This window comes from Papio anubis, chromosome 9 (assembly GCF_008728515.1).
Source record: "Papio anubis isolate 15944 chromosome 9, Panubis1.0, whole genome shotgun sequence".
Lineage (NCBI taxonomy): Eukaryota > Metazoa > Chordata > Mammalia > Primates > Cercopithecidae > Papio > Papio anubis.
In genome coordinates, this window is record NC_044984.1 from 60,719,712 (window position 1) to 60,735,135 (window position 15,424).

The window sequence follows — 15,424 nt, forward strand, 5'->3', positions numbered from 1 at the left end:
ACCTCCTGGTTTCAAGCAATTCTCATGCCTCAGCCTCCCGAGTAGCAGGGATTACAGGCACCTTCCACCACACCGGGCTAATTTTTTGTATTTTTAGTAGAGATGGGGTTTCACCATGTTGGCCAGGCTGGTTTCAAACTCCTGACCTCAGATGATCCACCTACCTTGGCCTGCCAAAGTGCTGGGATTACAGGCGGGAGCCACTGTGCCTGGCCCATGTGTCTGTTCTAATGCCAGCACCATATTGTCTTTATTACTGTAGCTTTGTAGAAAGTTTTGAAATTAAGAAGTGTGAGTCCTTCAACTTTGTTTTCTTTTTCAAGTTTGTTTTGGCTGTTATGGGTCCCTACATTTCCATAGGAATTTTAGGATCTGCTTGTCGGTTTCTGCAAAGAAGCAAACTGGAATTTTGTTGAGGAGTGTGTTAAACCTACAGATTCGGGAACTATTGCCATTTTAACAGTATTAAGTCTTGTGACTCATGAACACAGATGTCTTTGCATTTGCTTGGGAAAGACAGGCTGGATTGGAGTGCAGTGGTGCAATCATTGCTCACTGCAGCCTCTACCTCTTAGGCTCAAGCAGTCCAACCTCCTCAACCACCCCACCTCAGTCACTCTTGTAGCTGGGACTACAGGCTTGCACCACTGCACTTGGCTAATTTTTGTATTTTTTGCAGAGATAGGGGTTCACCATGGTGCCCAGGCTGGTCTTGAACTGGACTCAGGCAATCTGCCCACCTCGACCTCCCAAAGTGCTGGGATTACAGGTGTGAGCCACCGTGCTTGGTTCTTCTTTAATTCTTTGTAGTTTTCAGAGTATAAGTTTTGTATTTTTTTTATTAAATTTACAATGCTTTTTGTTAAATTTATTTCAAAATATTTAATTTTTTTTTCCTGTTTTAAATGGAACGATTTTCTTAATTTATTTTGGTTCATTACGGCTACTACATAGAAATGCAATTGATTTTTATATATTGATCTTGTATCTTCCAACCTTGCTGAACTATTAGTTACAGTAGGTTTTTAGTGGATTCCTTAGGATTTTCTGTATAAGAGATCATATCATCTGCAAATAGAGATGCTTTTAGTTCTTCCTTTTTAATCTGTAGGCCTTTAATTTCATTTTTTTGCTAAATACCCTGGTTAGAGCCCCTAGTACATTGTTGAATAGAAGTGGCAAGAGTGAATATCCTTGCCTTGTTCATCATATTAGGGAGAAAGCATTAAATCTTCCACCATTAACTGTGTTTGCTGTGGATCTTTCTTTTAAGTCCTTTATTGAGATGAAGAAATTCTCCTTTATTCCTAGGTTGTTGTTGTGAAGGGACATTGAATTTCCTCAAGTCCTTTCTCTATGTATTGAGACGATCATGTAGTTTTGTCCTTTATTGATGCAGTGTGGTAATTTTTGGATGTTAAATCAATCACGCATCCCTGGAGTAAATCTCACTTGGTCATAGTGTACAATCCTTTTATGTGCTGCTGGATTTGGCTTGCTGGTTTTTTGTTGGGGACTTTTGCATCGAAATTCATGACAGATACTAGTCTACAGTTTATTTTTCTTGTGATGACTTTGTTTGGTTTTGGTATCAGAGTAATAGTGACCACATAGAATGAGTTGTGAAGTGTCCCCTTGTCTTCTATTTTGGAAGAGTTTGTGAAGAATTGGTATTAACTCTTCTTTAAATTAATCTGGCCCTGGACTTTTCTTTGTGCCAAGTTTTTGTTTTGTTTTGTTTTGTTTTTGTTTTTTGAGACAGAGTTTGGCTCTTGTTGTCCAGGCTGGAGTGCAATGGCACGATCTCGGCTCACCACAACCTCCACCTCCCAGGTTCAAGCGATTCTTCTGCCTCAGCCTCCCAAGTAGCTGGGATTACATGCATGCACTACCACGCCCAGCTAATTTTGTATTTTTAATAGAGACAGGGTTTCTTCGTGTTGGTCAGGCTGGTCTCGAATCCCAACCTCAGGTGATCCAGCTGCTTCGGCCTCCCAAAATGCTGGGATTACAGGCGTGAGCCACTGAGCCTGGTATGTGAAGTTTTAAAGCTACTGATTGAATCTCTTTACTTGTTATAGGTGTATTTAGCTTTTCTGTTTCTTCTTGAGTCAGTTTTGACAGTTTTTCTCTAGAAATTTGCTCATTTAATCTATGTTTTTAAATTTTCTGACATACAGTTGATCATAGTATTCCTTTATGGTTTTTTAAATTTCTGTAAGGCTGATAGTAAAGCCTCTGTTTCATTCCTGATTTTAGTCATTTGAGTCTCTTTTTCTCTTGGTTAACTAAAAGTTTATGAATTTTAATCTTGTTAAAGGACCAACTTTTGGTTTCATTGATTTTCTTTACTGTCTTTCTATTCTCTATTTCATTAATTTTTTTTTTTTTTTGAGACGGAATCTCGCTCTGTCGCCCAGGCTGGAATGCAGTAGCCAGATCTCAGCTCACTGCAAGCTCCGCCTCCCGGGTTTACGCCATTCTCCTGCCTCAGCCTCTTGAGTAGCTGGGACTACAGGCGCCCGCCACCTCGCCCGGTAGTTTTTTGTATTTTTTTAGTAGAGACGGGGTTTCACCGCGTTAGCCAGGATGGTCTCGATCTCCTGACCTCATGATCCTCCTGTCTCGACCTCCCAAAGTGCTGGAATTACAGGCTTGAGCCACCGCGCCCTGCCTATTTCATTAATTTTAACTCTTGTCCTATTACTTTTAGGAGGGCCTCTTAAGGAGGTGTTGTATGCTGGCCTAAATTGAGGGTTGGTCAAAGTTCAAAAGCCTGGGGGAAGGAAGCTTAGTATCTTCTCTAGATCAGTGAGTACAAGCAATTCAGCTAATCATTTATGAAGCAAAGAATGGTAATTTTCAGGGCAGTCTGTGTCTGATTTTTGTTATAAGTAAACGGGGGAAGGGAGATGAACACCTGTGAGTCTTATCTAAGTCACCTGGGGAAGGATGGTTCTTTATAATAAGCCAGTTCCTGGAACATGCAGGCGATGGGCAGGGGCGTTACTACAACCTTATAGAAATAAAATTTCTTTAACTCTGGCTATATTTCAGGGTATAGGACTCAGTTAAAGCTTCACATTGTCAAGAAGAACTTGAAAATACCTTTTTTCCATAAAAACACAATGAAACTAATACTATGTAACTGAATATTCCAAAGCCGTAGTTCTTATATTATAAATGTACTATTGGCTAAAATACAAATAACTGACCTGATTCAAAATTCTCTCAGATTTCATTAAGATCCTTTTGTAGTTCCTAAGCCTTATGCATTGGTGTTCACACACACGTGTGAGATGTGCCTCCCTCAAACCTTGTTATGGTGCCAGCACATTACCGGTCATGAAAAAAAAAATATTTGAGTGAAAGAGGATACTTCTAGTATCCTTTTTAAAATGTAAATTGGAAGCAAATAATGTTTCATCCCAGCATGTTAAAATTGCAAGGGTCATCTACCCCAGCTTACTATTTGCTGAACACCCATCAGTCACCAGTAGAACACACATTTCCAATGCTAAACGTCTTTACTGCTTGGTGAAAACCACTTTGCAACACTAGTGTTGGAAATTACTTCCTTATGTTAAGCTGAAATCTACCTCATTGGAACCTCTGCTCGTAAGTCCTGAGTCTCATATATTTCAGACCTTGTCTCTTCTGCCCCATCTGGCTACTTATCTCCAGTTTCTTCTGCCAGTCTTCCGGTGGCATAGCCCCAAACCCTTTCATTTCATAGTTTGTCACTGCCCTTTTTAAGAGGACTCGGGGTGCTCAGAACTTACTGGCTGACGCTAGCTCTTCCTTTGGCCTGGTCACTATATTTGAAAAGTGCTACCTGAAATCATGAGAGCTTTTTTGTTTTTAACAGCTATTTTCTATTGTTGATTCATTTTAGTTTTGGTTACAACTGAAATATCTTTCACATGAAATATAGCTTCTCATTTGCATTTATTCACAAAGCCTCTTCTAACTACACATTTCATTGGCTTCAGCATCACGCTTGATGCAGAAGTGAGGCGAGTGCAATAAAAATTTGAACAGTTGCTTAGATTTTTGCAATAATAGATTGTCAGTTGGGTCATAAGACTCTCCTGCTAGAAAATACTCTGCCTTTCAGAATGTAACCTGGGCACACTGAATGCAACTGTATAAAAATGAATGTGAATTTTTAAAGGTAGCATAATTAAAGTTTGTACATTTTAACAGTTTATGTAAATATATCTCATAGAATACATGTAATTTTCTCTGAGGTGGATGTTGTGATACTTGATCAATACTTGTCACCTACAGTAAATGTACCATTGGTTTTGGAGGTATTTCTGTGTGTGTTTTTAGCCCATTCTCATATATTTCACTCCTCATCTTCCGAATGATCCTGTGGTACAGACATGACCTTCAGTTTCAGGTAGAGACACTGATTCATGGTGAGTAAATGTCATACAAGAGCCTGGAGCCTGAAATGAAACCTGGACTCAATTTCAATGCCCAGGTTCCTACTCTTTAGTGGTGCTTCTCAGGTTGATAGGAAAACCTTTCACCTTTAGAAAATTATACAAAAATAAACATTGTGGCCAGATGTGGTGGCTCACGCCTGTAATCCCAACACTTTGGGAGGCCAAGGCAGGTGGATCACTTTAGGTCAGGAGTTTGAGACCAGCCTGGCCAATGTGGTGAAACCCCATGTCTACTAAAAATACAAAAACTAGCCAGGTGTGGTGGTGGGCACCTGTAATCCCAGCTACTTGGGAAGCTGAGGTAGGAGGATCACTTGAGCCCAGGAGGCAGGGGTTGCAGTGAGCTGAGATTGTGCCACTGCACTCCAGCCTGGGCAACAGAGTGAAAATCCATCTCAAAACAAAACAAAACAAATTGTGTAGGACTCAGGCTAGAACACTGAAATATATTCAAAACACCAATAATGCATGTCCTCTTTATTTGGCTTTTTAAAATCACGGTTTATTCCATTTGGTAGAGGGTTTTATTTTTTCCATACAAATATTTGAACAATTTTGAATTCCCCAAAACCATACATAGACGATAAATACCATGCTATTAAAGTATTAAATTTGTACAAAAATACTTTACAGTTTAATACTTGTTTGTTACAAATAAAAATACATATTTAAGTGACTCATGATCTTTTTTTCTTTTTTCTTAACATGATTCTGCTTTATACTTTCTTGCCCTGGCGGTTCTGAAATGTGATTGAAATAATATTTTTTTTTGCACAAAAAGAAAGGTGATTTTTATTTCCTTAAACAAAGGACACAGTGTTCAAATGCTTTGCCTAAGTGGTAGTTTGAATTATTGACCAAAATGAACGTTTGGAAAATAATTATTTCAATATGGAGAGTCTACCATCAATATACAGATCTAGTTTTTTATATTCACCAAATAACAGTTACTAGTGTAGCTATTCAAAATATCTGAACAAATGAAAACAGTTGCTGACAAACATTTAAAGCAACTGTCACAATTTATTGCTTTGAGGGATGGTAATAATTGGCAATGCATTTGTGAAAAATGTATTTACAATTTCGGTAAGTGGCATGGCTCAGAACAAAAGATAGCCCAGTGTCATTTTTAAGTACATGTGCTGTACACCCTCAATATTACCAGTTTTCAAAACATGTCAAGCAGTATGAGTTTGGTTTGCCTATCATTAAGATGAACCTCATTTTAATAGACTCTTCATTCTTTCTTAAGTTCTTAGTCTTGAATTTTAAAAATAAGATAATATAACTAATTCTCGTGTTTACTACACCCTCTAATTCATTATCAGAGATTTTCAGCTATTAAAAATGTGTCCTTAAAAAAAAAAACAGGTCACAAGACATATCCTGTTTGATAATTTGTTGCATAGGGAATAGCATACATCTTAGTTAAAATCATTCCTATACTTGGGCAAAACATTTACCACCACCTATTATGGTCTCCTACGTGCATCATTGCTGAAACATTTTAAGATAACTTAATTTTATACCTGTACCCCTCCCATTGTGGCAGTCCCAGCAGTTTACCAAACACTAGTTCCCCTAGTAGAGCCAGCCTATGAGAAGAAAAGCCTTGTTGGTCAAGTTCTTACATTAATGACTTCATAGTAAGAAACTGATTTCAAAGTGAATTAAGGAAATTATCACAGAGAATATTTTCAAACAGATGTTTCTCTTTTTAAAAAGTGATAGTAAGATGAACTTGTAAAAAATTTCCTCTGATGTTAATTGTAGAGTTGGGGAGACGGCCTATTTTTCTCTACCATTGGGCCTGGCAGGGCATTGCCCACCATGTACCATAGTGGTCACCAAAAAAGAAACCTCTTCAACTTGAAAAGGGAAGTGAACATGAGCCATGAGAGAGATTTAAAAGACCCCTGTGCTTGCAGTTAATGCCACGTGATTATCTGTGCTTCAAATGTCACAGAAATCTTAAAGGGATTTTTAGCACCATGTAGATATTGTCTTTTGTCCTGCTTTATAAAAAGCGTTGCTATAATGTATTAGTGGGTTCTCGTGTCTCCAAATTACCACCGTGGCTAGGCTGCTGGAAAAAAGCACTGTTCTGTTCACTCCAATCTCCTGGTAGACTCTGTTGTTCTACAGACTTCTGTGAAGCCAGTGGGTTTCTACTAATAACCAGGTCCAGCTTATTCCCGGATTCTGCTATGAGGGGCACAACAAGGCAGCAGTCAAAGTCTCTGGTTCGGACATGGTTCACCTGAAAGGTCAAGAAGAGCCATTTTGAATTGTCATTGTAACCATAATTCCCAAAACCCAGAGGAACATTTCAGGTGCAACAAGTTGTTTGAAGTCATGAAGGTGCTAAAATGAGCACCATGAGGTCTATCCTTGCTCTGACTATGCTGTGACATGGCTACTGGCTTCCTTGCCATTGTCTACCAGTAAATTGTAAGACTCTCAAGGGCAAGGAAGACATACACATCCTACCTATCCTCATGCCAAGCAGGTGGCCCCACCCACAGTGGGGGTGCTCCAAGTGCTGAATATTATCCCTAATTTACAGATAAGAAAAGCAAGACACAGAGAGGTTAAGAGCTTTGCCTTAGATCAGTAGTTGGTAAGGGTCATAGGATGTAATCCCAGGCCAACTGGCTGATCTCAAAGCCTGTGCTCTGAATCACGATGCTGAACTACCTCTCTTACAAGTGAGCTCCACCAGGTGCAGTGGCTCACACCTGTCATCACAGCACTTGAGGAGACCAAGATGGGAGGATCGCTTGATGCCAGGAGTTTGAGACCAGCCTGGGCAACATAGTGAGACCCTGTCTCTACTAAGAATAAGAATTTTTTTTAAAAAAAGAATGAGCTTATTCCCTCTTCAGCTTATACATGCACCCATCTCCTTCCATTTCTCCTTCTTCACCAACAAAAGTTTTTACAATCACCCACATGCCGGTTCTACTCCTTGACCTCCCATTCTCTCCTCAGTTTTTTCAGGTCCCCCCGAGACATGGTCATTCTGGCAAATGACCCCACTTGTCAAATCCAGGAATGTTCTGGAGTTCACATCCTCCTTGGTGTTTAGCATTTGCCACTCCTGACAGCTCCTCACCCTTAAAACTCTCCTTCCTTGATTCTACAACCCCACTTTGTTTTGATCCTTTTACCATTTTAACTGCTTGCTTTCAGTCCTTTCCTGCCTTTATTTCTTCCTGTCCTTTACATTTGGTTATTGTGGCCAGGCACGGTGGCTCACGCCTGTAATCCCAGTACTTTGGGAGGCTGAGGCGGGCAGATCCCCTGAGGTCAGGAGTTTGAGACCAGCCTGCCCAAAATGGTGAAACTCCATCTCTACTAAAAATACAAAATTAGCCAGGCATTGTGGTGGGTGCCTGTAATCCCAGCTACTCGGGAGCTGGCTGAGGAAGGAGAATTGCTTGAACCTGGAAGGCACAGGTTGCAGTGAGCCAAGATCACGCCATTGCACTCCAGCCTAGGTGACGAGAGAGAATCTCTGTCTCAAATAAATACATACATACATACATTTTGTTATTGTTAGAATACATCCTGGGTTCTCTTCTCTTCTTTGTTATAAAGCCACCAAGGGCAACTTGTCCTAAACCCCACTAAAGATTCAGTATCCTAAATCTTTAACTCTGGCTCTATCATCTCTCCTCACCAACAGATCCAAACCACCAAATGCTTCCCAGACTGCTCTATCACGATGTGCTGAAAATATTAAAGACTCATTAGTTCTGAAACAGGTGTCTTATCTTACCTACCCCTACCTGGTCTCCTTGCCTGTGATCTTCCCTTCCCTAACCCATCCCCGATACACCCACAATAATATTGTCTTGCCTTTCTATGTTACCAATTATATCATTATCCTGCTTAAGAAATTAATATGCCTTCAGCATAAAGTTCAAGAGCTTTAGCATCACATTCAAGGTCCTTTATAATCTGAATGTAGTCTACTTTTACAGCCTCAGCTTCCATGAGAGTACGCCTAGCTCTAATTTATGGATTAGGAAGACACTCATATAGAGGGTAAGTAACTTATCCATAGTTATTCATTCAGCAAATATTAGCATGTCTATGGAAAACAAAGTGTCCCCAAACTCCTAGGATAAGACTAATTGTTCTGTTGCCATAGTAAAAATCATCACCAGAATTGTTCCAGAACTATCAAATTGATCAGTGACAACATGCTTCAGTGAACACATCTCTGAAAGCTAACCAATCCGTGGCAGCCTCCTGCTTTGAAAGTTAGCTGTTTGGTGACAGACTGTTTCCAGGTGAGTACACTGCTAAGACTGACTTCCAGCTGCTCCATTTTCCTGCAAAATGCCCTTCCCAAAAACTGCACATAAGCTCAGAAATCTGCTTTCCTAAATAAAACTCTACCTGACCACAATGTTACTATATTAAGTAAGCAAGGTTCAGCTTTTTGGTTTCAGATATTGAGAGAGATACTGAGATATCAAACACCATATAACGGTAAATGAGAGAATAAGATACTATCCTGTTCTCAAAAAGTTTACAATCTGCTGGGGAGTATATGCAAGGAAACAGGAAGGTGTTTTTGTTTGTTTTTGTTTTTGTTTTTTTTGAGACTCACTCTGTGCCCAGGCTGGAGTGCAGTGGCGTGATCTCAGCTCACTGCAACCTCCAAACAGGCAGTTTTAATAATGTAAATTCTACCAAAAGAAAAAGCTGCTATTCTGTATAGGAGGGACCCCTAGTCCAGACGTGAGGTAAAGGAGGTTGGGTGATGTCTGGTGAAGTTGGGCTTTGAAGGGAAGTTCTCTAAACGAGTGATTGTCAATTTGGCTGCTCGTTGGAATCACTGGGGGAGGTGTAAAAACACACCGATGCTGTATCTCTCTCCTAAAGTCACTGGTTTAATTGGTCTGCCATTTGATCTGAACATTGGGATACATTCTCTAGGTGATTTCATTTTTTCAATCAAGGATGGGAATCGCTGATCTATGTGAGACCAAAAAGTTGAGTCGGAGTGAGGCAGGTAAGGCCTAGGGATTAGAAGAGCATTCAGAGACAGGGAAGCATGTATAAGGCTCAGAGCTAATGCGCTTCTATTCTGCTGCACAGTACTGAGCACTGTTATGTGACAGCATTGTTCTTGGAACTGAGAATAGAGTGGAGAGTAAAATCGCCACCTTCATGGAGTTACATTCTAGTGGGCAACACAGACTAAGCAAATAACTAGCATCATCTCTGGCTGTACTGCGAACCAATGAGGCACTGTGAAGAATGGAGAGGCAGGAAGGGCCCTTTTAAACAGAGAGGTTTAAGTGGCAGCATGTGAGCAGGTACCTGAAGTCAAGGAAGGAGCAGGGAAAGAACCTGTGCATGTTTAGCAGAGAAGTGCCACAAGCTCAGGGCACAGCAGGTGCAAAGGCCAGGAGGTGGCAGCATACACCATTCCTGAAACAAATCCAGCTGAAGCTAGAGAGTAAATGAAGAGGTTGGGCACAGTGGCTCACATCTAAAATCCCAGCACTTTGGGAGGCTGAGGAGGGTGGATCACTTGAGGTCAGGAGTGCGAGACCAGCCTGGCCAACCTGGTGAAACACGGTCTCTACTAAAAATACAAAAATTAGCCATGCATGGTGGCATGCACCTGTAATCCTAGCTACTTGGGAGGCTGAGGCAGGAGAATCACTTGAATGCAGGAGGTGGAGGTTGCAGTGAGCTGAGATCGTGCCACCGCACTCCAGCCTGAGAGACAGAGTGAGACTCTGTCTCAAAAAAAAAAAAAAAAAAGGAAAAAAGATTGTAACTTTCCATCAACCTCAAAAGGTCCGTCATCAACCCTCTAATTAGTTAGCAAATTGCATTCTTGCTGGGTGTGGTGGAAGGCACCTGTAATCCCAGCTACTTGGGAGGCTGAGGCAGGAGGATGTCTTGAACCTGGAAGGTGGCGGTTGCAGTGAACTGAGATCGTGCCACTCCACTCCAGTGACAGAGTGAGACTCTGTCTCAGAAATGAATGAATGAATGAATGAAGAGGTAAGACAAGATGCTGGCAAGGTAAGGAGAGGCCAAATCCCTGAGGCCTTGTAGGTCACGTAGAAGACGAGTGGTAGGAAGGACTAGACTGGGTACCTGGAGTCGGATAACTACGTCAAATTTATGGGACTACTGTGTGATGGTGGGAGGTGACCAGTGGTTGGGTGGAGTCTGAGAAATGAGCGTGAGACTGGGAAAGATGGCTCTGAGCTCAGTGCTGAAAAAAACTGATAAGAAACCACAGAACTTTGGGGGCTGGGTTAGAATTTACCAGTGCTGAAAATTCTTTATTCAGCTGTTTGCTTCTACTGATTCCATAATCTGGATGACAAAGGCTGAAAGGGAAAAGAGCAAAGGGCCCCAAATATGCAGGAGGATGTAGAGGAAACTCCTAGTGACAAATTACTTGCAAGGAATTAAAATTCCACGTGAGGTCTTACCTGTAAGAGCCTGTCATATGGCTTTAAGCCACCAAGATCTCCTGGCCCAGCTGGGCGAATATTTTTGACATACACTCCTTTCTCCAGCAAGCCATCTGCTACACTGAACCCAAAGTCCTCCATGTCAGAGTCCTTGTACAAGGTCACCTGAAGACAGAGAAAGTGGGATGGGAACATTTAGCTGGGCTGGAGACTTTTCCTTCTGCAACTTCTTGATGATCAATCTTTTCACACGACTTTTAGTCACATCATGGATTTGTAATATCAGCATCAGTCAGCTCCCCGCACGAATCCTGCAGCATTTTTTCCCACTCCAAGAATATCCTTGGACTTTATGAAGTCCCAACCAGAACTGACAAATGAGGAGAAATGGAATGTCTGGGTCCTCCCTCCCTCCTTTGCAGTCGTCATCAGGGGGATACAGGAGAGAACTTCCCCAGGGCGTGTTGACTTCTACTATTTTCCTGGGGCAACCCCTGGTCAGAGGAGCTGCCCGCAGCAGCCCTTTACAACTGCTGAGATGTCAGGGAATAAGCCAAAGGCCTTTCCTTCCTCCCCACTCCTGCCTGGTGCTCTGCTAAGCACAGTGCTCAGCGTATCCTCTCTTTGGGCAAGTACCATGAAGTTCATCCTTTTATTTGCTCTGGAACCCCCAATGAGCACCATCACAGAACACTATGTAAAAGACCTGAATGTGTTTCTATGACAACACCCTTGCTCTGTGCCTTGGCTTAACTCACTCCCTCAGCATTTGTCTAGGGTTTGATTTGGTAACTGAAGGCATCTACCCTGAGTGCTGCGGACCCCCTGCCGTCCCGGGTCTCTCTGCTCCTGAGGCCAACTACAGCTGGCCAAAGCCTCACTCCTCCACCAGCCCTCACTCCTCCACCTGACCACCTGTGAGTGTTCATCTGAGGCTAAAATAACTAATCATTTGTATATTCATCAAATATTTATTGAGCTCCTACCATATTGTAAGCACAGCATGGGGTGCCAGAAACAGCAGTGAACAAGAGGAAGAGGCACACACATGAATATGCAGCAGTCCCCAAGCTCTCACTGTGCTGGGCATTGTGCCCAGCAGCACACTCAGCACTTGATGCTCAGTTAACGCTTTGAGGGGGCCACGGGTTTTATTGAGTTGTGCCAGATGCCCTCCACAAAGACTTCAAGCAATGTTCAGGCTTAATTTTCTACTGTAATTATATATATATATACACACATATATATAATATATATATTTGTTTTTATCCAACTAAAGCATGAAAATATTATTGTAAAATAGTAAAAAACAAACAAAATCAGAGCTATACGGGGCAAATGTGAAGGTTAAAACTCTTAAAGCAAGGATCTTTGTTTCTACCCAGTGATTTTACTTCAGAGGGCTATGGCATTCTGAAGGCAATACAAAAGTGGTCAGTGTGTGGGGTTTTATTTTACTGGACAGAGAGCCAAAATATCAAGCTGATTGGGTCAACACTATTCACCAGGCAGTCCTAGTGGTTATTGCCATATTAGAGGTGAGGAAATTCAATTTCACTGGGGTTATGTAACCCACCCAAGGCCACAAAGGTAAGAATGGTGGGGACATATCTGACAGACTCCAGACACCAAGTGCCTAATGGTTCCACTCTCCTGCCACTCAACATGCACCTCTCGGCCTCATCACTTTCAGTGTCTTCCTGGACAGGAGCCACCCTCAGGAGCCAGTGAAAATGCAGTCTCAGACCCACCCTGGACCGACTGAGAATCTGCAGAGCTAACGTTTCCTGAGATGACCCTCTTCGCAGGCTCATTACATCACTGTGTGTGCATGTGAGTGTGTGTGTGTGTGTATGTGTATGTGTGCACATACTGGACACTACTATGCCTCAGGGACTGTTTTAGGGACTGAGAATATATTTCACAGGATAGAGTGAAAAAAAAAAGTAGAGCACTGAGCAAAACACAACCTTTATGAGCACAGCCCAGTGAAGAAATCTGATTTAATCCTCATAATGATTCTGTAAGATGGGTAAGAGTCTTCATTTTAAGAGGTGACAGATATAAAGGTTTCTCAGTCTGCACTAAGTTATACAAGGATAGAGTAGTAAGCCCTACTTTACTACATAAAGGGTGTGCGGGGTTGTGTGTGTGTGTGTGTGTAGCCTAGTAACACCCAGCACCCCTGCACTGGCCCCACCACCCATTGCTCATCTAACATGCTCACTGGTGATGCTTGGGGAGAAGTAGGTTAGGTTCACACCGTGTGGTTGAGAGCACCCCTACCTTCCAAAGCAATACTCACCAGGGGGAGAGGGGAAGACTTTGCTGGTGGCCTGGGCTCGGGTTTGGGGCAGATCCCCACTCCCCAGCTCCTTGAGGGGAGTAGGGGTCCTTTTTGCCCATGGATGTATCTCAAGCCCCTAAGGCAGCACCTGCCACATAGTGGGGTTACTATTTTGTCAGATAGAAAGGGCTTGTCCTGCAATTTATGAGGCTGAGGATCAGTCATGATGTCCTGTCCCTTTATAAGTCATTGCAGAGAAAGAGAATGTGAACTAAGAGAGATTTAATTCTGGGGTTCCAGCCATCCCCTCATGCCTCACCCAAGGCCATGCTGGGAATCAGCAAAGCTGTCCCGTGACAGAGTAGCTAGGCAGGACAAAGCTCCAAAGTTGACACTGTGTGGCCATGAGAGGGAGGGCACTTCTGGTACCAGGGCCAGGCCTGCCTACCTGTGGGCTGAGGAGACCCAGATTCCCAGACAGTGAAGAAGATAGGGGGAAGGTCCTCCAATAGGGGATGCTAGACTTCTTGCTAGTAAGGCCTGTGGGAGTTGAGTGAGCAGTTTAGAAAGCAAAGAGATATTACTGTCTCTACCAGTTTGTGGAGCAGATCATATACAGACAGGGAAATGAAAGTTCAAAGAGAAATAGCAACTTGCCCAGGATCAAACTGATGGCAACAGTGAATCGGCTCAAATGAAGGCTTCTGATGGCAAAGCTTAGATCTTGCCATGGCACAGTCTCTCCTTGCTTAGCACACAGTTGCTTAATAAATACTCATTGCAGAGAGGAATATTTAGGCTGCTCCACAATTATGTTTTTGCCTTAGGCAAGATAGGAGATTTCTGAAAACATTCTTAGTGAAAATTTCATACATATTCTAGAGAGGTTGGAACACCCATCTATTCACCACTCAGATCCAACAACCATCAAGAGTTTGCCATGTTTCCTTCAGCTATCCTTCTCTTCTTCGGGGGAGTGTTTTCAAGCAAACACCAGTCTGCATGTCATTTCACTCCTACATACTTCAGTATACACCTCCAAAAAATATGATCACTTTCTTTCATAACCTCCACATCATCAATTTACTGGCAGCAGCAACTCTTCTTACCTGATAGCCACTATAATTTCCCCAATTGTCTCAAAAATGATTTTTTCATTTTATTTTTACTTTTTTGAGACAGGGTCTCACTTTGTCACCCAGGCAGGAGTGCAGTGGCGTGACCTCAGCTTACTGCAACTTGGCTCACTGCCTCCCGGGTTCAAGCACTTCTCCTGTCTCAGCCTCCTGAGTATCTGGGGTTACAGGCATGCGCCACCACACCTAGCTAATTTTTCTGTTTTTAGTAGAGACAGGGTTTCGCCATGTTGACCAGGCTAGTCTTGAACTCCTGAGCTCAAGTGATCTGCCTGCTTTGGCCTCCCAAAGTGCTGGGATTACAGGTGTGAGCCACTGTGCCCGGTCTCAAAAAAATTTTTTTAAGTTGGCTTGCTTAAGTCAGAATTCCAACAAAGTTCACACACTACATCTGTGTTAAGTCTGTTAAATCTCCTCTTACCTGTGGCGGGTTCTTGTCCTTCCCCTTGTGCTGCTGATCTATTGCTGACACTGTGTCATTTGCTCTGTAGCATGTTCCTCTGTCTCCCACTTTTCTCTGAATGGAAGTTAACGCTAGATGCTTGATTTCAGTCAAGATTAGCTTTGTAGTAGGGGTGGGGGCAGGAACAATTCACAGGTGGCACAGTGCTTCCTATCACATCATGTCTAGTTGTCCTACTTTGGGTGGGTTCAGGTGATGACAGCCTCATTCTGCTATTGTAAGGGTTCTCATCAATCTTTAATGATTTTATTTATTGATCACTATCTGAATCAAAATTCCATTAGGGGTTGTAAAGCAATAATCTTTTTCTAATCCTATTAATATCTTCTCTATTTATTAGCTAAAATGATTTTGTAAAGGAGAATTCTCTTTCATCAATTAGTGCTGCCTTGTTACTCTGAAATACATCTTTTACAAGAAGGGCAGAATGAATGAATGCTAATTCTTTTCTTTCAATTTCAGAACAGGGAATTTGTTCACTAAATACTTTGAATGGTGGCCCAGTGAGAATTTGTGTGTGGGGAAGCGGGGGATGGGATCAATATGAACCTATAAATTTTGATATATTCAATGCATTTTTTGTTTGTTTTTGTTTTGATACTGAGTCTCACTCTGTCGGCCAGGCTGGA

General features: G+C 42.2%; 1 protein-coding gene and 1 non-coding gene across 12 annotated transcripts in view; one reads left to right on the forward strand and one right to left on the reverse strand.

Annotated features, from left to right (window-relative positions):
- Nucleotides 1–3,246: 3,246 nt before the first annotated feature.
- Nucleotides 3,247–3,351, forward strand: LOC116269079. Its single transcript, XR_004176396.1, has one exon. It is a non-coding gene; the product is annotated as a small nucleolar RNA U13 (small nucleolar RNA).
- Nucleotides 3,352–4,899: 1,548 nt separating this feature from the next.
- The window catches only part of GRIP1 (glutamate receptor interacting protein 1), a 720,325-nt gene continuing 709,800 nt past the window's right edge, over nucleotides 4,900–15,424 (reverse strand). For 5 of the 11 annotated variants that reach the window (XM_021923298.2, XM_031651087.1, XM_031651085.1 and 2 more), the window contains 2 exons: nucleotides 10,928–11,074; nucleotides 4,935–6,714 (listed from right to left, as the gene is read on the reverse strand). In XM_021923298.2, coding sequence (XP_021778990.2) covers nucleotides 6,487–6,714; nucleotides 10,928–11,074 — 375 coding nt within the window. In that variant the 3' untranslated portion in view covers nucleotides 4,935–6,486. Of the gene's footprint in view, nucleotides 6,715–10,927; nucleotides 11,075–15,424 lie in introns of all 11 variants that reach the window. The other 6 variants (XM_031651086.1, XM_031651082.1, XM_031651081.1 and 3 more) reach the window with 3 other exon arrangements.